This window comes from Erythrolamprus reginae, chromosome 2, assembly GCF_031021105.1.
Source record: "Erythrolamprus reginae isolate rEryReg1 chromosome 2, rEryReg1.hap1, whole genome shotgun sequence".
Taxonomy (NCBI): domain Eukaryota; kingdom Metazoa; phylum Chordata; class Lepidosauria; order Squamata; family Dipsadidae; genus Erythrolamprus; species Erythrolamprus reginae.
The window spans coordinates 159,430,126-159,452,984 of NC_091951.1; the positions used below are offsets into that span (position 1 = coordinate 159,430,126).

General features: G+C 42.3%; 1 protein-coding gene across 2 annotated transcripts in view; it reads left to right on the top strand.

Annotated features, from left to right (window-relative positions):
• Positions 1-22,859, top strand: part of RPTOR (regulatory associated protein of MTOR complex 1) — a 494,232-nt gene that overhangs the window by 331,301 nt on the left and 140,072 nt on the right. For both annotated transcript variants that reach the window (XM_070740207.1, XM_070740208.1), the window contains exons 14-18: positions 4,504-4,578; positions 6,865-6,930; positions 7,111-7,302; positions 8,456-8,596; positions 20,779-20,896. In XM_070740207.1, coding sequence (XP_070596308.1) covers positions 4,504-4,578; positions 6,865-6,930; positions 7,111-7,302; positions 8,456-8,596; positions 20,779-20,896 — 592 coding nt within the window. The remainder of the gene's footprint in view (positions 1-4,503; positions 4,579-6,864; positions 6,931-7,110; positions 7,303-8,455; positions 8,597-20,778; positions 20,897-22,859) is intronic.

A 22,859-nucleotide genomic window follows, 5' to 3' on the forward strand; every position in this document is an offset into this window, starting at 1 on the left:
AAAAAAAATCCAAAACTTTAAGGCTTAAAAAAAAGAGCCCTGAATATAGTGTAATAAGGCATAAAGAAAGGTAGATCATAACTGTCAAAAGAAAGAAGCTAGGAAAGATATAAATGAAGAAGAATACAGTATTCCATTGCTGAGATAATTCAATAAACTTCAGAGGTGGCCATTCAGAGTGACCCATGCATGGCTGCTTATTCATGTGTGAATGACCCCTAAATTTCAGCATCCCAATCAGTGGTCAATCCCATGGGATTTATTCCTTTTTATTGAATTCATCTCTACTGCCTCAATACCATCAGACCCTAGAATGGTATACGGATATTCATAATAATAATACAATTGTAATAAATTTAAAATTTGAGTATAAGTAGAATTTTTGCAGAAACAGCAGGGATTTAACTGAAGTAAAGATGAAAGTCGTGTACTTAACACATACATATTTAATACCTGCTTCAGGTGTTCTGAGTATTTGTTTAGAGACAGAAGAATCTATACAATTAAAAAGGTTCATTGTTTTAGATTATGTGTTTCAGAATGGCAGTATTATTTTGATTGTTTTACTAACATTTCTCTCTTGACAACTTGGTGTGTGTGTTTGTGTTGTTTTCCATAAAATCTAAGCAACTGCACTTGAATTTTGATGAGGCTATCAGGCATGTTCCTGGAGAGATATTTTGGCTTATTTCCTAATAGTTCCTTCTTCCTCTTCTTCTTGTTAGTTGCCAAGTCATGTCCAACCCGTCACAATCGCATGGACATCATTCCTCTAGGCTGTTCTGTCCTCTACAATTCCCCTGAGTCTATTTAAGCTCACACAGATGGCTTCAGTGACTCCATCCAGCCACCTCATTCTCTGCTGTCCCCTTTTTCTTTTGCCCTTAATCATTCCCAGCATTAGGCTCTTCTCCAGTAAGTCCTTCCTTCTCATTAGATGGCCACAGTATTTGAGTTTCATCTTCAGGATCTGGCCTACTAAAAAACAGTCGTGGTTCATCACCGCTAGGATTAGTGCCTTGCAGTCCAAGGGCATAGCAGGAGTCTTCGCCAGCACCATAGAAATCAGCGAACTAAAATGAACAGGAACAGGTAAATTTAATTGAGATGACCATCAGGTATACTACTGCAGGGAAGAATCCCTCAGAAGAAATGAAGTAGTCTTCATAGTCAATAAAAGAATAGGAAAAGCAGTACTTATAAAAGTTTGTTGCAAAATCAAAACCAGAAGCACACAGAGATGACTGATTCAACTGGATTCAATAAATTCTTTATAAACATGATAATATATATATTTACAACACCACAAGTAGAATTCTTCTTCAATCAGTTATAGGTAAACACAAGCAGGAGAGTTCGTTTCATTTCAGCAGAGTTCAGAGTGAGAGAGTACAGAGAACAGAGTGGAGATTGAGCCATAGGCAGCCTTAAGTTAAAGTTTCAATTTCAATTCTCTGCACAGATTCAGAAGTGGTTACACTGTAACTCCTTTTTTTTAAATAATGAACAAACAAAACATACAGACAAACTTTCAGATATATAAAAAAAACACAAAATGAATTAGCTTAATACTTTACAATTCTGTTTCTATCGATTCATTCTTTTTCTTAAACGTTAGTGGTTAACTCCTATTGGCTGACTCAGTTGCTAACCTTGTTAACATGGCTCTCCCAGTTCATGAATATCTTAACAGTACTGGAATACAATCCCCAAAATGAAAGAATGATCTCAGTTCGAATCCAAGGCAAACCATGCAACATTACAGTAGTCCCAAATCTATGCCCCAACCATTGATGCTGAAATTGACCAGTTCTATGAAGCCCTAAAACACCTTCTAGAATTAATAGCTCCTACTCCATGATAATTACTTCCTGTTCTGAAGTTTGTCTTCATACTGTTAATTTTTCTAGTCTTAATCTTGTAACTGAAGCTGTAATTCAGAGAAGGGGGAAAAAGGCCCTCCAGGTATTGTTAGAATTCCCAAAAACCCTAATTAGTAAACCCTCACCAGTAAAAAGGAATACTCAGAATCTTCAACATCTGAAAGACTTATAAGGTTGCTCCTCACACCCTCCCTAGTTCTGGCTAATAAAATTAGTTTCTTCTTCACTCTTATCTCAAAGCCCATGTTCTCTCTCTCTGTTGTTTCCCCCTTGTATTATTGCTTTTTAAAGCTTCATCAGCATTACATAGAAACAGAAGACTGACGGCAGAAAAAGACCTCATGGTCCATCTAGTCTGCCCTTATACTATTTCCTGTATTTTATCTTAGAATGGATATTTATCCCAGGCATGTTTAAATTCAGTTACTGTGGATTTACCAACCACGTCTGTTGGAAGTTTGTTCCAAGGATCTACTACTCTTTCAGTAAAATAATATTTTCTCATGTTGCTTTTGATCTTTCCCCAACTAACTTCAGATTGTGTCCCCTTGTTCTTGTGTTCACTTTCCTATTAAAAACACTTCCCTCCTGAACCTTATTTAACCCTTTAACATATTAAATGTTTCAATCATGTCCCCCCTTTCCCTTCTGTCTTCCAGACTGTACAGATTGAGTTCATGAAGTCTTTCCTGATACGTTTTATGCTTAAGACCTTCCACCATTCTTGTAGCCCGTCTTTGGACCCGTTCAATTTTGTCAATATCTTTTCAAATGTGGAATACTGTGTTCAGTTCTGGAGACCTCACATACAATACAATATTATAATATTGTAATAATAATATTACAATAATTACAATAGTTCGATAACTATTTTTTCCTCTACCATTGCTGCAGCTTTTCTGTAAAACATTTTAACAGATGAAATATACACTTTGCCGTTGTTTCCTCCACCCCCACCCTCCAAATTCATTTATGCTTTGGCATCAGGTCTCAACTTAATACTTTGAATGTTTTTCCATCTGTTGTTTTTTATACAGTATATGACTCTTAGGACTTTCTGTTATAGATTTTAGCCCTCGTCTGATTTCCTTTCCTTAAGAATCAGAGCTCCTAAAACGCTTGCTTGCTTGTTTACAGAGCATCCAACATACACAACTAAGATAAACAAAAGGAGAGATATATAATATAAAATAATATTAAGAATTCGGAGGGGGGGGAATTAACATATGTTGCATATTAAATGGTGTGAGCAGCGGTTTTGAATTGACCTAAAGGATTGCAGCAGTGGCACCACTCACTGTCTCTTTGAAGCAGCACAGCAGACCTGGGATTTGGAAGTTTCTCTGCCTTATTGTCTTTCATAGACTTTCATATAAAGATTCTTCTGTTGTGCCTCAGTAACTGCATTCATCCACATTGATTAGCTATTATTGAGAACAGAGCAGTGGTAAAGCAGTGTTTTATTTCTTCAGCACCTCTTTACACTCAGAGTTTTTTTTTGTTTCCCCCTCTCCGCCGTTCAAAAAAAAAGATAAAAGCAAAATCAATGCCTTTGTGAGCCTGTGTGTGCTGGGGTGCTTACCTCTCATCTCTTATCTGAACTCAAGAAAATATAGTCTGAGCAATTTCATTAAAAGAAAGAAAGAAGGATTGGATATATATATATGTATATATGTATGTATATATGTATATATGTCACATGTTTAAGCTGAATTTGAAAATTAAGGGAGACTAGGATAGATCTATTTCGGCCTTATTTTGGCCTCATCAGCTAGCCATACCCACTGGGACTTGAACCTGCAACCTTTGCCTTGTAAGGCAGAGAATTAACCTCTAGGCTACAGTATCCAATCCCTTCAGCTCTGTACTATATATATATATATATATATATATATATATATATATATATATATATATGCAGATAATCATGATAAAGGAATGTACATATGTACATATATAACTTTGATTTGTAACTGCATACATCGAGGAGACTTGGTTTTATCCAGATGATAGGGGGGAAAAGGATGTGAGCACCAAAGGAGTCGCCCAGGGTAACAACTGTTGAAAGAAAAGGTATGTCAGTCATTAAGTTTGTTCCCACTTCTCTAGGCTTTGTGTCTTAATGGACATAGATTTTACAAAAGGTGAACCAGAGGAGCCCTTAGATTTTATCAGTTAGAGGGGGGGGGGACGACAGTTAACTATTGTGGAGGAAGATTTTTTCTTCCCCCGCTACATCTAGCTTACCGATGATTGTACTCCTGGTTCATTGTACCTACTGAATGAGCAGTTCCTTGTAGGTAAAGTTTGCTGGTAATTACTTCAAAGAACTCTCCAAGTAAACAAAGCTGCCTGTGAGCCTTGGGCATAGAGCAGATGTCCTTTGCTTCTATGATATAAATCTTGACCAAGATTTCTTGGCTGATGTCCTGGCAGAAGAAGCTTACTTCTGCTATTTAGTTTCTCAAATCAATTGAAAATTGAATTTGAAGGAGAAAAATTACTACGACATGAAATATTCATAAATCATCTGAAAGCTTAACTGAAGATTTTTTTTCTAGGTTATTGAACTTAACTGTGTTCTTTCTTTCCTTTCCTCGTCCCCAATCTTCTCTTTTAGTCATGCCAAGCCGACCTTGTGAAGGACAATGGTCACAAATATTTCCTTTCTGTTTTGGCAGATCCTTATATGCCGGTAAGATTAAGTAATCAATCCCCTTTCCTTTCCATTGCTTTCCCTCCCTCCCATCCATCTGTTTACAATGTATGTGTTGTGTCTTGGCTCACGTGCAACTCTTATGTGACTTAATGAGGTTTTGTAGACGGTAAGAGTTCTTACGCAATTCTAATATGCAGTATGCTTTGTTGAATAACAGCAGTGAAAAAAGTAAATATAATTTTTCCCTCTCCTTAAGCTATTAAAAATATTGACAGTGTATTCAGGATATTCATGGGAAAATGATTCTTCATGTAATATGACTGAATTAATCTCAGTGAGTTAATTAATATAAAACATGGTGATAGTGTGTTTGTTTGTTAATTAAATTATTGGCTAGATGGGCTATTTGTGACCTCTTCAAAAGGAAGTTATCTGAGATAGTGCTGTTATGCTAACTTCATTTCCCTGCGTTCCTCTGCTGAGCACCCTGATGGGAATAAGGAGTCTATTAATGTCCAGCTGCTTTCTTGTGAGATTCCTTTGTGTCATCACAGTTGTCTTGATTTTGACACTGAGTTGTGCATACCTTGAAAATGATTCAGACCTTGCACAAATACAGTACTTCCCTGCTATTGGTTGTAACAGACCTGCTTTTTCAGGCTTCTGTGGTTCCTTAAAATTAATATACAGTATTCCTTAAAGCAACTGGGCCTATTTTCATGACTAGCGGAAAAGTACTGTGTTTTCACGAAGTCTGATGCATTTATCCTGAAGCATTTATAAAGCATGCACAATTCTATTGGTTGGGCCTGCAATATAAGAGCTGAAGCTGAGAAGTAAATTTTCCTCTTCAGCCCAAGGTCAAGGAGCAACATACCAACATAGTAGTACCTTTCTTCTGCCATTAGCTACATGGAAATAACATGTGAATAGGCTGTAGTCTGTCCATCAGAACAAAATAAAACATCAGCATCTAAAAGCTGTTGAATGCCTTCTGCTAGAGTAAAGGGAGGCTGTTGCCTTCATCCCCTGCTTTTGGATCGAGGAAACTTATTTGAGGTTGGAAAACAGATTAGTCTTTGGTCTGTTCCTCTTATGTCCTTATAGCAACGTTGGAGTAAAAAAATATTATATTTTACAAGAGACAATACATTTTTTCTTCAGTTAAACTATTTGGGTCTTGGTTTTTGTGAATAAGGCCACAGCAAACCTGAAGTTCCATGTGAAAAAGTTACTGTATAAGAATAGATACACAGACAGTACTCACTTTTCAACCCTACTTACTTACTTACTTACTTACTTACTTACTTATTGTATTTATATGCCACTCATTCAGAATCTCCTCCTACTTGGGACCCAAAGGTACTTTTTTTCAAAGGGCAACTGGATTTTCTTTTTCCTTGAAGACATTTTGCTTCTCATCCAAGAAGCTTCTTCAGTTCTTCAGTGAAATGCCTTCAAGGATAAACAGAAAGCCCAGTTACCTTTTGAAAATGCTCGTTTGGGACAATCATGTCCTGGAGGATTGAGAATCTCCATAGATGCCTATTTGGGACCAGAATTTCTGTCATTAAGCAAAGTAGTTATTAAGCCAAACATCACATGATCTTATTACTTAGCGACAGCAATTCAGGCAGTCCCTTGTTGCGGTCACTAGATCAGGAATGTGAATCCATTAAACCAAACCTTGTTTTTCTCCTGCCTGAAACAAACTGTCTCCACTTCAACTCCTCCTATCTGCCTGGCTCTCACCAGGCTCTCCCTCCCCTGCTCTTTTGGCTGTAACAGGGATAGGCAGCAGATGCAGAGCAGCCAGAAAGACAGAGGTGAGTGGAGTAGAAGCAGAAGTAGTTCAAGCAGAGCAGGAGAACACGATCGTGAGACACTGCAGCAGCTGGACTTTCAAAGACCAGACATAACTACCACTCATTCAGTGCTGTCATAACTTCAAACAGTTGCTGATGAATGGTTGTTAAGAGAGCACTACCTATAAATACAGTTGTGCGCAATTTTGCTACCTCTACAGGTGCGGAAGCAAAATCGCGCTGGCCCCGCAAGAACTTATGAGCCGCAGAAGCAAGCACAATTTAGCGTTCCGGCTCGTTGCCCACCGCTGCATATGACCATCTGTAAAGGATTGGTTTGCTTTCATGACCATTTTCCTGTTCAGTTAAATAACATAATTTGTATATTAAGTTTACAATTTCCTGGAGTCCTCCAGCAGCACAAATCTTTGTAAAAATTGCTGTTTCCCTTTTAAAGCTTTTGTATTGCTTTACCCAAGATCCATGAATAAAAATATTCTTGTGTCTGTATGTTAAGGCTGAACACAGAACGATGACAGCTTTCATCTTGGCAGTGATTGTCAACAACTACAACACAGGACAGGTGAGTACAAGTGAAGAAAAAGTGAAGCTTGACTCAGTAACCTTGAATTTAAAAAAAGTTTAGAAAACACTGATTTAAGCCCAGGCATTCCTGCCTCATTTCCCTTGGGAATATCTTAGCCTTAAGATTTATATACTGGCAACTAATGGATTGCGATATCATGAAGGCTCTTTCTTGCAGGAAGCTTGCCTCCAAGGGAACTTGATTGCCATTTGCCTGGAGCAGCTGAATGATCCTCACCCTCTGCTGCGCCAGTGGGTGGCTATTTGCTTGGGCCGCATCTGGCAGAATTTTGACTCTGCAAGATGGTGTGGCGTGAGGGACAGCGCTCATGAAAAGCTCTACAGCCTCCTCTCTGATTCAATACCCGAGGTAATCTTCTAGGTTTCAAAACAAACCTCTTCCAGCAAGGAGACCCTGTTCTAATTACCTGCCTTAATTAGCTTTGCTGTGTTACAGAGCTGCTTCAGCGATTGATTAAAAGGAGAAGCCACTACTCTGGTTTTTTTTCAGGATGACCATTGAGATATTAAAAAGAGCCATCACATATATGATCTTTGTAGGTTTGTAAAGCAAAGGGAAGTGAAAGTGAGGTTATAAGTTATAAGATGGTGAACCTATGGCACGGGTGCCACAGGGAGCACTTAGAGCCATATCTGCTGGCACATGAGCCATTGCCCTAGCTTAGCTCCAACATGCATGTGTGTGCTGGCCAGCTGATTTTTGGCACACATAGAGACTCTGGGAGGGCATTTTTGGCTTCCAGAGAGCCTCCAGGGGAATGGAGAAAGGCATTTTTCATTTTTACCCTCCCCCAGCTCCAGGGAAGCCTTTGGAGCGGCGGGGGGGGCTAAACATGAGCCCACTGGGCCCACCAGAAGTTGGGAAACAGGCCGTTTCCGGCCTCCAGAGGGCCCCCAGGGGACAGGGGAAGCTGTTTTCACCCTTCCCAGACATTGAATTATGGGTGTGGGCGCTCGCACATGGGCGATAGCATGCACGCACACTTTTTTGGCACCCAAGGGAAAAAAGGTTCACCATCACTGTTATAAGTATAGGCAGGGTTTCACTTAGGAATCACTTTGCTTGGTGGCTTGTTTGGAGGACTTGCCACAGTAGGATTGCAATATGACTCAGTTTATTAACTGCATTGATTTTAATTGATAAAACTAATCATTCGTTGTTTGTTTGGAAGATAAAGATGTTCATTGTAAGGCATTCATTTTAGTGGGAAAACCAAATATGCCTTTTAAGTACTTCTAATGCTTCAACTAGCAGCAGCAAATTAACAAATGTGCAAATAGATGTGGAGAGCTCTTTAATCAATGGACATTTTTTGTTACTTATTAGACTGCACTGGAGTACATGTTTACATTTTTTGAATGAGTTTCCAGTCTGAAATACATCTTCATCTTCAAGTATATATGATCGACATTTGCATTTTTTTCACTAGAAAAACTGATTTGGCTTATTCTTTGCTAAGACCCTTTGTGCTCTGTTACGATGTCTTCTCTTTCTCTTGTAGGTTCGCTGTGCAGCCGTCTTTGCCCTTGGCACTTTTGTAGGCAATTCTGCTGAGCGGACAGATCATTCCACTACAATAGATCACAACGTTGCCATGATGCTGGCCCAGCTCATTAATGATGGAAGCCCAATGGTCCGAAAGGTATGGCAAAGGGGTAGGCGGGACAGATGCTCGTCTCATGGCGATATTTGTTTTAAATACAGGGACTCCTCAGTTCACAGCAGTAATTGGAATTTCTGTTGCTAAATAAATGATGCAGTTGTAAAACGTGATGTCACAGGACCACATCATAGAAACATAGAAACATAGAAGTCTGACGGCAGAAAAAGACCTCATGGTCCATCTAGTCTGCCCTTATACTATTTTCTGTATTTTATCTTAGGATGGATATATGTTTATCCCAGGCATGTTTAAATTCAGTTACTGTGGATTTATCTACCACGTCTGCTGGAAGTTTGTTCCAAGCATCTACTACTCTTTCAGTAAAATAATATTTAGGCAGTTAGTTAGAGTTCCCAGCACTCTCTATTCCCCTGCTAAGCGAGGATCTTCAAACAAGTCCCAGTTGTATGCAAACCAGTTAGCTGGTAAGTGCCTGCTGCTATGTAGGGAAGGGACTGTGGATGGCTGACAAAGTATAAACACAGTAGGACCAAGGGTAGCTGCTGCCCTGTGGGGGGAAAGTACAGCAGAGGCTCCCCAAGACATGATCCAAGCACAATGAGGCAGGGGATGGCTGCTGCCAGGTGATGGAGGTTGTGAGCAACTTACTTGAACAACTTGCAACTTTTCTTCCTGGCTTCCCCATTGACTTTGCCAGCAGGGAAGATCAAATCAGAGAGCTTGTGACCATGGAACCCTGCAGCTTACGTAAGTGCAAACCACTTGCCAAGCACCCAGGTCTCAATCATTTGACCATGGGGATGCTGGGATGACAGGAACTTTGAAGATCAGTCACTGAATGAATGGTTGCTAAATGAGGAGTAACTGTGCATAACATTCTCCACTGCATCTGGAAGGAGAGTCCAACATGGGTAATTCACCAATCTTATTGGTAGAGACTGAGTTAATTTAAATATTTAAATATGAGGTAGTCACCGCCCCTTAGCAGCCCCCAATACCTCAGTTTTAAAAACTCAGTCTTAGTGTAGAGACTGTTGAGTTTGCTTCTCTGATGAAGCGTTAATAATAATAATAATAATAATAATAATAATAATAATAATAATAATAAAATTTATTAATTTTTCTGTTATTTCTTCCCTTTCTATTTGCAGGTGCTGTGAATCAAAAAAAGGTTTCCAGGGGTCTCTGCCCTCCGCGGGCAGAATCACCCCCACCGTTACTCTCCTCGGGCTTCCCTTCCCTCAGAGGGTACCATGCCTAACGAGGAGCACCTCAGCCTAGGGTCCCCGACCTCAGTGGTCATACCCGGCTGTCAGCTGAAAGTGAGGGGGTCCGCCCCCCTCACTGGGAAGCTTGGACTGCAGGATTTCCACGGAGGACTGCAGGATTTCCACGGAGAACTGAAGGCGGCTTGATTTGGCGCCGGGCCAGCGCCTCTCAGCTGTTCGGCGGCTATTGATTGAAGCCGCCGCCGCTGCCGCCGAAGCCGAAAAGCCGTTCGCAGAGCCGGGAAGCCGCTTGGATCGGCTGGCTCTAGGAAGCGAATCGTGGGGGGGGCATCGCTTTACTGGAAGCGCCCCGAGTTGGCGAGGGCGGCAAAAAAGGGCGGGAACACCATTTTGGGGCAACGGATGCCCGCGCCCGCCCTGTTTAGGCGGGTATAAGGTTGCTCTCCGCCCAATCACTGGGCGCGACCAACCTGTCAAACACAGGCGTAGGCTCTGAGGTGCCAAAACGCCATTTTGAAGGCATTTGCTCAGTGACAGCTATATCTGTCAGCGTGTTTCAGCTTCTGTTAATAATAGAACAACTGTTAACCGTGAGTAATGGAGGATAAAACCTTAGAGAAGGCATCTTCCCCCAGTGTGTTGCCTCAGGATAAAGGCAAGGGGAAGTCAAAAGAGAAATCTAAGGCCCCAGCCTCTTCTTCATTTAAGGAGACAGAGAGGCGCATTAAAGCGTTGGAGCAGAGACTGGAGGCAGCCCTCTTAACTCCGAGAACCACCTCTCCCTTATTGCAGGCCAGGGATCCACCAGCCCAATGTAATTTGAGACCATCAGAGACTTTATCAGAGAGAGAGTGGTCTCCAGAGAGGCAGCACTTCATGCCTCAGGTGGTTCCTCCAACTGGGCCTCAGCAACAGAGACCAGGGTCTGCCAGCCACTCATTGAGGAGTGCCCCATCTGCCACCTTTACACCCACTGCGGCTGGGTTGCGTGTGCTACCTGATACCTGGCAGCAGATGTCCCCTGCCTTGCAAGGCCTCATCTCTGATGCTTACTCACAAGGGATGGCTGTGGGGGTGCAACAAACTGCTCAACACCCCCGCTCTACACAGCCCAAGAACCTGTGGGCTGCACCGCCCCCCTCGGGTATGGGGTCCTGGATGGAGGAGCCGTCTCCCCTGGAGGACACGGAAAAAGAATACGATTTTTCAGATGATGAATCAGCTCCGGATCCTCCTGTGCAAGCTGGACTTTTTAAGGCTCCCCTTTTCAAGATTCTGCTACACAAAGCTAAGGAGGTGGCAGACTTACCGGGTCCAGCCAAGGCCTCCGAGGCCTCAGAGGAGCCTAAGCCTTCAGCAGTTCTATTCAAGGAGCCCCAACCCGAGACTGAACATGTGCCATCCTCGGATATATTTAGACAGAGCATTAAACGCCCAGGGCAACAGCCTGCAGCAGCTCAAGGTCCTTCAGTCATCGAAAGGAAGTTTTATACCTTGGATGATGACATGGAGAAGCTGCTAGAATTTCCGCCCATCGATCAGCCAGTAATGACCTTGATCTCTAAGGCCTTAGTACCATCTGAAACCGGCGATAGCTTGAAACCGGAGGATAGAAAGGCAGAAATTTTACTCAGAAAATCCCATCATATGGCAAGCTGGGCGTTTAGGGCAGCGACCGCAGCTTCATTTTTCAATAGGGCCTCCATAATGTGGTTACAGGAGGTACAAGCCCGCCTAGGCCCAGAAGAAGGTCGCTTACGTCAGGACCTCAGTAAATTATTGGCAGCTGCGGAGTTTTCAGCGGATGCAACTCTCCATGCCGCAAAGTTTTCGGCTAGAGGGATGGCGGCGTCACTTGCATCTAGACGCCTCCTTTGGCTGAGGAGCTGGCCAGCGGACCTGAAGTCCAAGTGGAACCTGGCATCATCTCCATACCAAGGGGAGAAGCTCTTTGGAGAAGCCTTGGACCCTGTCCTCATTGAGGATAAGGACAAACGTAAGACCCTCCCCAGAGCATACCGGCGCCAAGAGCGTAGACCCACTCCTTACGCTCGCCGTCAGCCATTTCGTTGGGACCCCTCTTCCTCGGCTGGTCAGAGCAATAGGTCATACACTCAAAATCAGTATGGCCAACCCACCTTTAGAGGGGACCGAGCGGCCTTTCAGGATAGGCCCAGAGGATACCAGCAGTCTCGGCGCCCCTTTAGAGGGAACCAACGGGGCTTCAGGCGCACAAAATGACTTGGCTCCATCACAGCCCATAGGAGGCAAACTTCAACGTTTCAGTGCCTCCTGGAGAATTACCTCCACCGACAAATGGGCAAGGGCCACAATATCACGAGGACTGCGCCTGGAGTTCTTGCAGCCCCCGCCAAACCGGTTTGTCACCTGTCCGCTAACGCGAGACCCACTCAAAAGACGTCATCTACAACTGGAGATAACACATCTTCTCAAAATACAAGCGATAGAGAAGGTGCCCGAACATGCCAAGGGCACGGGATTCTATTCCATTGTGTTCCTAGTGCCGAAGTCTTCGGGGGGGTTCAGGATGATCTTAAACCTGAAACTCCTGAATACCTTCATTCGGTATCGCAGATTTCGCATGCACTCCCTACAATCGATTTTGGCCTCTGTTCGACACAACGATTTTCTCACCTCTATCGACCTCAAAGAGGCTTACCTGCATGTTCCGGTTTGGCCAGCACATCGTCGTTACCTCAGGTTTTGTCTCAATGGGGTCCACTACCAGTACCGTGCCATGTCGTTCGGCCTGTCTTCGGCTCCCCGTACATTTACGAAGCTGATGGACATTCTGACAGCAGATCTAAGAGCCCAGTCCATAAGGGTTATGGCGTACTTGGACGACATAATCGTTATGTCCAAGTCTATAGTCCAAGCGCAGCACCATCTGGCGCTCACACGGGAAACTCTGGAGAGGCATGGGTACACGGTCAACGTGGAGAAGAGCCATCTTCATCCTACCACATCAATCCAACATCTGGGCTCCATCATAGACACCGCAGAGGACACGGTATCCCTAACACCAGAGAGGGTACTCAATATCCGGAGATTGGTAACCAGCCTTCGACGACAGAGGCACACGCCCTTGGCAACATTGTCCAAGGTACTAGGGACTATGGTCTCATCCATAGGGATTGTGCCATGGGCTCGCCATCACATGAGGGGCCTCCAATGGTTTCTCCTTCCGGCCCAGAGAGGCAAGGTGAGTCACTCGCACTGAAAGGTGAGACTCCCAGCTTCAGTCAAACAGTCGCTGGCATGGTGGTTGTCCCCAGCTTTGATCCAGGGTTCTCCTCTTCACAGCCACGAGCGTGTGATCATCACAACAGACGCGAGCTTGTCAGGCTGGGGCGCCCATATGGGGCCTCATATAGCTCAGGGCCTGTGGTCTCAGGAGGACTTAACCCAGGTCAATATCAACGTTCTCGAACTCAGAGCGGTTTTCCTAGCCCTTCAGGCTTTCGCTCCCTGGGTTCAGGACAGGCATGTCCTGGTTCTGACGGACAACGTGGCCACAAAAGCCCACCTGAACCATCAAGGAGGTACGAGATCTCATCGACTCATGGCTCAAGCCACGGACCTCTTCGATTGGGCCGAATCCCATCTGGCCTCTCTGTCGGCGGAGCATATTGCCGGGATCAGCAATGTGCAAGCGGACTGGCTGAGCAGGTCCACTCTGGATCCTTCGGAGTGGCAACTGGACCCGGCACTCTTCAAGCGGATAGTTCTACGATTTGGTCTTCCATTGGTGGACCTCTTTGCAACCCCAGCAAACACCCAATTACAGAGGTTTTTCTCCCGGTTTCCGACGCCAGGGGCGGAAGGGGTCAACGCCCTATGGTCACCATGGCCCCAGGGGTTACTGTATGCCTTTCCCCCGACGTGTCTCATTCAAAGGATATTAGACAAGACAATTCGGGAGGGGGTGGAGATGATAATGGTGGCTCCCTATTGGCCGAGACGGCCTTTGTTTGCAGACCTAGTAGCCCTGTCGGTGTCTCCCCCGTGGAGGATTCCAGATCCCGAGGTAGTGTTAGTTCAGGGGTCAGTTTGCCATCCGGACCCTCAGTGGTTCAAACTGACCGCCTGGCACTTGAAAGGGCGGGTCTGAGACAGCAAGCTTTGCCAGACAAGGTTATATCCACCATACAGGCAGCACGTCGCCCATCAACGGTAAGACTCTACCAGGCCACTTGGGCAGCCTTCTGTAAGTTTTGTTCGAACCACCACCTTGATCCGGGGGAGGCTTCGGTTGTGTCAATCTTACGATTCCTACAGTCAGGGGTAGAGAAAGGGTTAGCCCCGAATACCTTGAAAAGGCATTTAGCTGCTCTGGCAACCATCATCCGAGTACCCCACGCTCGCTCCCTGGCACAAGACCCTTGGATTAGGGATTTTATTAAGGGCGCGATTAACACCCATGCGCCTCCAGTACACAGATTCCCGACGTGGGACCTTTCCCTGGTACTCAAGGCGTTGACAGCCCCTCCTTTCGAGCCGATGAGGACGATTCCAGTACGATTGCTCTCCTTAAAGACTGCCTTTTTAGTGGCAATTACGTCGGCACGCAGAGTGTCGGAGCTGTCGGCCCTGTCTACGCGTGCAGATTTGTGTATATTCCACCCTGATCGGGTGGTTTTGAGGTTAGACCCTACATTTATCCCCAAGGTTAACTCTGGGTTTCATAGGGCTCAAGAGTTAGTGTTGCCAGACTTTTGCACACATGGACAGCACCCTCTCGAGCTGAGATGGCACAAGGTAGATGTTCGGAGGGCCTTGAAAATCTACATCAGACGGACTGGACATTTCAGGAAATCTGACCGGCTGTTTGTGTCCTTTGGCCAGCGGTCAATGGGTCTGGCAGTATCAGTTAGATCCATCAGTCGCTGGCTGAGGGATTGCATTGAGGAAGCTTACAAAGCTCGGTCTCAAGTACCACCAACCGGGGTAACAGCGCATTCCACTAGAAGTGCAGCCACTTCGGTGGCTTGGAGGACTCAGGCATCCATAGAGGACATTTGTAGGGCGGCTACGTGGGCGTCTCCTACCACCTTTATACGCCATTACAAACTGGACTCAGTAGCTTCGGCGGGTTTTGCAGCAAGTGTGTTCAACTCCTGCGACCGTAGCTCAGCCTTTTCCCTCCCATGGGCAGTAATCTTTGGCATATCCCATGTTGGACTCTCCTTCCAGATGCAGTGGAGAAGAACCGTTGTACATACCTGAACGGTCTTCTCGATGCACTGGAAGGAGAGTCCAAACCCACCCGGCATGGTTGTTTCGCCAGGTCGCCGGAGTTGGGAGACAAGTTAAACAGTTATGAGGTTATATGGTTATTGTTCAATAAACAGGTTTTCCTTAAACTGGCTTCGTTTTTAAAACTGGGGTATTGGGGGCTGCTAAGGGGCGGTGACTACCTCATATTTAAATATTTAAATTAACTCAGTCTCTACCAATAAGATTGGTGAATTACCCATGTTGGACTCTCCTTCCAGTGCATCGAGAAGACCGTTCAGGTATGTACAACGGTTCTTCTGAATATCTTTGAGAGGGTTTTTTCCCCCTGATACTGGTCCTTATTATGAGTTCTAGGTGATTAGACTCTAAAATTGGCTCATAGGATTGATACCTAATTTCCATGAAAATGAGCTACATACTGTACCAAAGTCAGAGATTGGCAATTCTTTGTTTCTACTTTTTATAGCAGTTAAGAGCTTAGAAAGAGATTTTAGCCAGTTTTTCAGTAGAGGAAAGTACTATGGTTTTTTAAAAGCTGCCCCTCTCTCCTCCTCCAACTCCTCCTTTCCAGAGTTAATCCCTGGTAACTGAAGGTACTTTATTTATGAGCAGGTGCCTTTCCCCCAACTTGTCAGTTCTTTCAGATAAGATTCTTCTTCTAACACAAGAGGAATTGGAGCTGACATTTCTGCTGACTCATTAGAAGTGGGTAAAAAGGAAGTTAATGCCTAAGGCCCTCTCCAGGGATTTCAGCTGCTTGATGGCTATCTCTGTCATCTAATTTTCTGCACTTCTTTATTGGCTGTGGTTCATCAGTGATTTCTATGAATGGCAAGTCAGGTGATGCAGATTATTTTGCCTCTTTCTTCCCTGAGAGCTTCCAAAAGTGCCTCTCTTTTTTTTTTTTTTGCACTTGGCTTTGTGTTTCCAACCTGAAAACTGTTTTAAAAGAAACAGAGTTAAGTTCAACTCGCAGGGTTAAGATAGAAAGCACTTGCTGCAAAAGACATGTGGAGTGGAGCTATAGGGATATGGCTACCATTTTGCTATCACACTTCCAGTGGGCCATCATTCCAAAACATGTGCTGCTGTTTCTTGTCTTGCCTGATAGTTCTTTGTACCCAGTTGGGTTGTTATCAATGTGGCATTTCAGTGTGTATAACCCTTTATGAAGTAGAAAAAAGGGCCATTGTATAACAAAATAATGAAAAACTGAGTATTTAAAAAGGATAATTTTAGACCTGGCAAAATATTCACTGTTGGAAAGTGTGCTGCTGAATGTCAAAGAGAAGTGGTAATTGTCAGCAGCAAGCTGTTAAGCTGTATACCACTACGTTTATCTGGAGCTCCTCTGTTTAAACAACAACATGGTGGAGGAGGAGGTGGAGGAGGTTTCTGTCTTGTTCTATGCTTTCAGAACTAAGTTTGCAGAAATTTTCGTTCCTCTTTTAGAAGATGGGTTCTGTCTCTGAAAAGCTTTTTTGTTGATCACTGTTTGCATAGCGTAGTCTTGTATTGCAACCTGTGACATTAAATATGAAATAATCTTTTCTGCTGGAAACAGAAATATGTGGCAGAAGAAAAAAGAAAGGATGGGGCAATGTAGGAATGAAAGAGAACAACTTCATTCAAGAAAGAGCTCTCCTTAACCTGGCAATGGGAGTGGGCGGGGGCAAGGATAGAAGAATGATTTAATAAACTGATTTTGGTCTGCTCTGATTTCCTTTTACGGAAAAGTAGCACATTAATAACTTGATAGCACAGAGGTATGAAGTTCCCAGAATGACCTGCTTGGTATTAGTATATTATAAGCAAACTGATTTGATCTTTTCTAGCTGATCTATATTTGGGGGGGGGGGGTCCCTTCCATTCAATCATATCTGATTTTCAGAAACTGCCTGGACAAGTCTGCTATTTCCTTAGTGAGATTTGGCTCCTTCCTGGGGCCGACAGAAAATGATGACTCATTATCATCCAGCTGGTTTTATTTCTAAGGCAGAACTAGAACTCACGGTCTCCCAGTTAGTAGCCTAATGCCTTCGTAGGATAGGTTTCTTACCTTCCTTTCTAGCTACCATTCTTCTTAATTTGTTGTAGACAGACATTTCAAGAAAATAAATCTGAGATTTTCCAATTGCCAGTTCCCTAGTTTCATCATCTGGTAGTTCCAGGAAATAATTGCCTTTTTTAATAAGGCAGGTTATCCTCAACTTAAACTAAAATGGCAGTGTGGCAAATTATATTTTAATGTGTAAAGTTATCTATGGATAGGGGGGAAAAATGCTATAATTTCATTACTTTCTGTTCGCTATTTCCAAGACAGTACATCAGTTTGACAATACTGGTTTGAATCAAATAATAAGGAGAGTAGCCTGACCAAGAATAAAAAGCCTTTTGTTGCAAATAATACATTTTAGAGTCAAATGTTCCTGCTTTCTTCAGATCCTTATGCCAAAGTGAAGGAAAAATCAATGTTTCACGGAGCAACATATAAAAAAGTGCCCTCATTCTCACTTGAGGTGACAGATGGGTATTAATTTTGTCAGAATGCTGATTTCTTGCCTTTTTTTTTTTTTGATGCTCACAAAAAGCTTTCAACTACACTAAAGCAAGAGAGAATATATTGGCTAAGCATTGATGTCAGCTGTTTTCAAGGGAGGAAATGTATGTGCTCTTCAGAAGTAAACAGGAACACCCAAAGCGTTTTTGTAAGAGCTAAGAAATATTGTTGAATCCAGAAATCTTAAATCTGGTATAAAAACGTTAAATTCAAGCTGATACATAAATTCTGTCTTTGCTTTCCTTCAAAACCTGCAACATGGCTGCTTAAATAAAATAACCTAATAGTTTCAAATCAGGTCTCAGTGACAGCTGAAACCTAGAACTGATGTCCTAGGATTTGCATCCTTGGTACTATTTTGGAATTACTAAGGCACAAGGCTAAAAAGTGGGAGATGGTAAGTTCAAATCGTGGCCTAGCCGTGAAAGCTAGCTATGTAACCTTGGGCCAGTCATTCTCCCTCAGCCCAACTCACCTTCACAGGTTTGTAATTAAAACATTTTTTAAAAAATTGAATAAAATAAGGAAAATAGGAGAAGGAAGGCGTATTAGGTATTTGCTGCTTTGCATTATTTGTAAAATTAATGAAGGTGGCTTACAAAAAAACAAATGAAATGTTTGTATGCAGATAACATAGTGTCCAAATTGATATTCCTGAAGTTTTTCTCAAACAACATCCCTCAATTAACAGTTGGATAATATTTGTGCTTATTTATGCATCATTTCAAGACAGAGAGACCAGATTTGTGCATGACCAATGTTAATGTAATGTTTTTTCCTGTATAGATTCATACACTGTACTTAATCATGATAAGGTTTGGTTTGTGTATAGCATGTTATGGGAAATCATCCATTGTGGTTGAACACAATGTTTATTAGCTTAGTCCATTTCTTGAAACCTTGTTTAACTAAACTTTGGCTTTATACAGTGTGAAAACCTATTCCACGTGTGTAGAGATCATTCTAAAAACAATCCAAAGAGGTCAAATGTTATTTTAACAATAAGTGAGGATATTATTTTCCAAATTTAAAGTCTATCATAGGTGTTTCCCAAGGAGTGATGCAATTTGTAAGAGGACTGTGAGACTTTTGCATTGGAATCTGTCTGGACTTTAGAATTTATTTGTAAAAGATCATATAACGTTAAGAGCCAGTTTGGTCTAATGGTTAAGGCAGGAGTATCAGACACAATTTCATTGAGGGCTGCATCAGGATTGTGTTTAATCTTGGGGGTCCGGGATGGGCGTGGCCAGTGTAGGCATGTACAGCTCAGTGTCATTCATGTCGGGGGCACCTGTGGGTGCCCGAGTGTTCGGCCAGTAAAAACTGGCTCCTGAGCTCTATTTTCGGCTGTGATGGTCTCCTGCAATCCTCTGCCAGTGAAAACAGAGCTCAGGAGGGCTGCCTGTGGCTCCCCGAAGCTCCTTTTTTTGCTGGCAGAGGCACCATAGGCCAGTCCTTCACTGTTTCCAGGACAGCCCCCTGGGCCAGATCTAAACACCCCATGGATTGGATCCGGACCCTGGGCCTTCAGTTTGACATAAGGCTAGAAACCAGGAGTCCATCAGTTGCATTGGGCATAAATCCAGTTGGGTGACTTTGGACCAGTCATTCTCTCTCAGCCCTAGGAATGAGGCCAGTAATGTGTTTCACTTACTTTTGCTACTGGTTCGGAGATGTATGTGCACTTAGAAACATAGAAACATAGAAGACTTAGGCTGGAGTGGGGCTAGACTGGGAAGTATAAAAAGGAGGGTAAAGCCATTTTAAATTGCACTTTCAGATCACAGAGATACAGGAGAGAAAGGTAGTGCGCCTTACATTTTGTATTTTTTGAATTCAAGGAGGTGGGGCAGATATTACTGGCTGTAAGGGACAATTTTATTGGCAGTTTGTGTTCAAGCACAGACCACTCAGATTACGCTGGAGTGGGGCTAGACTGGGAAGTATAAAAAGGAGGGTAAAGCCATTTTAAATTGCACTTTCAGATCACAGAGATACAGGAGAGAAAGGTAGTTACTTGCTTTGGTCACATGCACACCGCTTCTGTGCATGCGCAGAGCATCCATGATAACCTCTGCGTAGGTGGGCAGAACCTCCTGCCATCGCCACTACTGCCAGTACGCCTAAAGTACTACCAGGGAGAACCCACCACTGAAGGAGGCGATGACAAATTACTTCTGAAAAAACCTTGGCAAGAAAACTGCAGGGACTAGTCCAGGCGATCACAAAGATTTGGACAGGATTGAACAGAAGAAAAAAATACAGTGGTTCAACACCTTGAACAAAAACCCATATTTTGTAGAGGAATATGCTTTCTGCTCTTCCTCCATTCCTGTTATATTTAGAGACAGACAGGATGATTGGGACACTGTACTCTAAGCAAGCTTAGGACAGATTTGTCTGTTAAGCTAGATGGGATAGATAGTTTTCATTTTCTAAATTTAAAATCTTTGCCAGAAAGTAAAGGGCCTGGAAGGGACTTTGAAAATCATTTACAGTAATTCCCTACCTATTACCGGAAATCGTTTCTCTTAACATTCCAAGCAGATGGCCATCCAGTTTTGCTTAAACAAGTCCAGGGAAGGAGAGTCCAGCACCTTCCAAGCGATTCCATTTTTTGGGCAGCTCTTCCCGTTAGATCTGTCTTGATGTCCTTCCAAAATTTACTTCCTTATAGTTTAAATCTATCATTTCTGGGACTGTCTTCTGAAATAACTCTGAGCTATGCATCATGTCTTCCTGCAGTCTTCTCCAAGCTAAGTGCATGCAATGTCTTTAACTATTCTTCCTAATTCTTTTTTTCCTTCCAGGCCGTTTATCATTTTGATTACTATCCTGTACATGCTGTCTGGCTTGTCAATGCAGTGCCCCCAACTGAAAATGGAATAGAAGAATGGTGTCATTTTTTTGAGTCTGACATTAGATTTAGTTTTAGTTGAAGCTTCCAGTGATTGCTTTAGCTAACTATGATAATGAAAGTATTACATGTTAAATGTCCCTATAACTTCAGTGTTACTGATAGAATATCCTGTGTTATGCACTCCAAGCTATTTACCAGGCATTTGGTAGCAACTCTCCAGTGTTGGAACATTCTTGGGGTTAACTTCTTGGGGTTCAGAGATCTATTTTTCATCTTTGTTTCTCCACAGGAGTTAGTTGTGGCACTGAGTCACCATGTGGTTCAGTATGAAACAAATTTCTGCACAGTTGCCTTACAGTTTATGGAAGAAGAGAAGAACTATCCATTGCCCTCACCTGCTGCTCCAGGTACTCTATCGTCTTCTTTGGAAGGACAACATTTTAGAAGTTGATTGTGTGAGCTATCGTTTTTTTAACAGGAAACTAAAAAAAAAAAGTTTCCTTCTCCCATTTTCTTGAATTGTATTCGTTTTATCTGAGGTCTAAAAGTAATAAAAATGCCAATTCTGTTGGAAAACAAGATACAAAATAAAATTCAACTTATTTGATGTGCTCGAACTCCCGTCGCATTATGCTAATTCATATGTAAAACCAGCAGTTTATTTTTTATGTAAAGCATTTATACCCTGCTCATCAGTTTAAAAAGCTCTGGAACAGCTTACATAACAATATTTTAAAACAAAAACTCAGTCCCTGGGTTTTTAGCTTTGCAATTTTATAAGATCAAAGAAAAAGAAGATGCAGAGCGAAAAGGAAAACAAGAAAACAAACAACTGCAATAAGAAACAGCCAGAGAATACCCTCAGCAGCAGAGCGGATAGTTCTGCCATTTGTCTTTATATGGCATTTGGGCCTTGCTGACCATTGATGAAGACAGCCAGATGTTTAGGTCTAAGTGGAGAAAAGCACACATTCGGACTTGGATTTTACGTGTTTCTTCTGTCTTTTCTCCTAATGCATTTGGTTGTGTGGAATGATTTGTTTGGTGGGAACAGTTGGTTTATTTAGATAAAAGCTTCCTGCTTTTCATTCCCTATGTACTCTTCTGTATGTACATAATGCCCTCCCAAAAAAATATTAAAATAGTCTCTTCCCTCCTAAAATTCAGAAAGTCTAAAAAAATAGTTGTTCTATTAAACCTTGAGGGAAGGATGTTGCGACAGTTCTTCTGCATAGTGATTAGATTCTTTGGTTTAAAATCCCAATTTATTTATGTGCTTTATAAATTTTATTTCCGATTTACTGTATTTTTCTTTAAATCCAAATTAGGAGGTTATGAAATTATATGCTGCTAGGAGTAAATTTGGTTGAAAGAGTGTATATATTTATCGGGTATATGTACCGGATAAATAAAATGTGTCCTTTAATGTGCCTTAAAGTTGGGGGTGGGATGGCATCTTAAAAAGTGAAAACAGAGATCAACATTATTTGTATAGGAAGTAAATGGTTACAAATAAAATGCACAAGAAGCTGTCTTTGGTATGCAATATAAAAGCCTTTTTATAGCTGAGTAACTAAGTCTGCCTTTTGGAGAAAAATGGGATAAAAAAAATAAAAATGCAAACAGTCATAATATAATGGAATTCATTGGGTAAATATTTAGGTAGGAAAAAGATCATTAAGCTTTTTTTCTTTTGTTCGTTGCTTTATTATAATATCCAGACTCATACCTCAGCAGTGATACCCTGCTGAACGCAAATGAGGTCAGCTCTGTTTGGGGCTGTCATGTAAGTCTCATAACTAGCAGATTTTGCATGGTAGCAGTCTGTACATTTCCCCCTACGTTAAATGAGGAAATTGAAATAGTATCTCAGTTTTAAAATGTTACTTCTGAGAAATTCCATTGATTGTCCCATTGATACTAAACTAGAACGTTTGTCCCATTAATACTAAACTGGAACATTTGTTAAAACGAACAAAGAGAAGCAGTCTAGCCTTTCAGTTTGTTGCTTGTGGAGTCCTTCTTGCTCTCTGAGTTTGGTTAGGGTTTTTTGTAGGCATTTTATTATTCTACTGTACCACTGTTACTCTTCAGTGCCAGAAGGGAGTAGGATTTGCCTTCTATACATATAGTTTATATTTATTTATTTATTTATTTATTTGTTTGTTTGTTTGTTTGTTTGTTTATTTATTTATTTATTTATTTATTGGATTTGTATGCCGCCCCTCTCCGTGGACTCGGGGCGGCTAACAACAGTGACAAAAAACAGAATGTAAAAATCCAATACAACAACAGCTAAAAACAATTATTATAAAACCAATCATACATACAAACATACCATGCATAAATTGTAGAAGCCTAGGGGGAAAG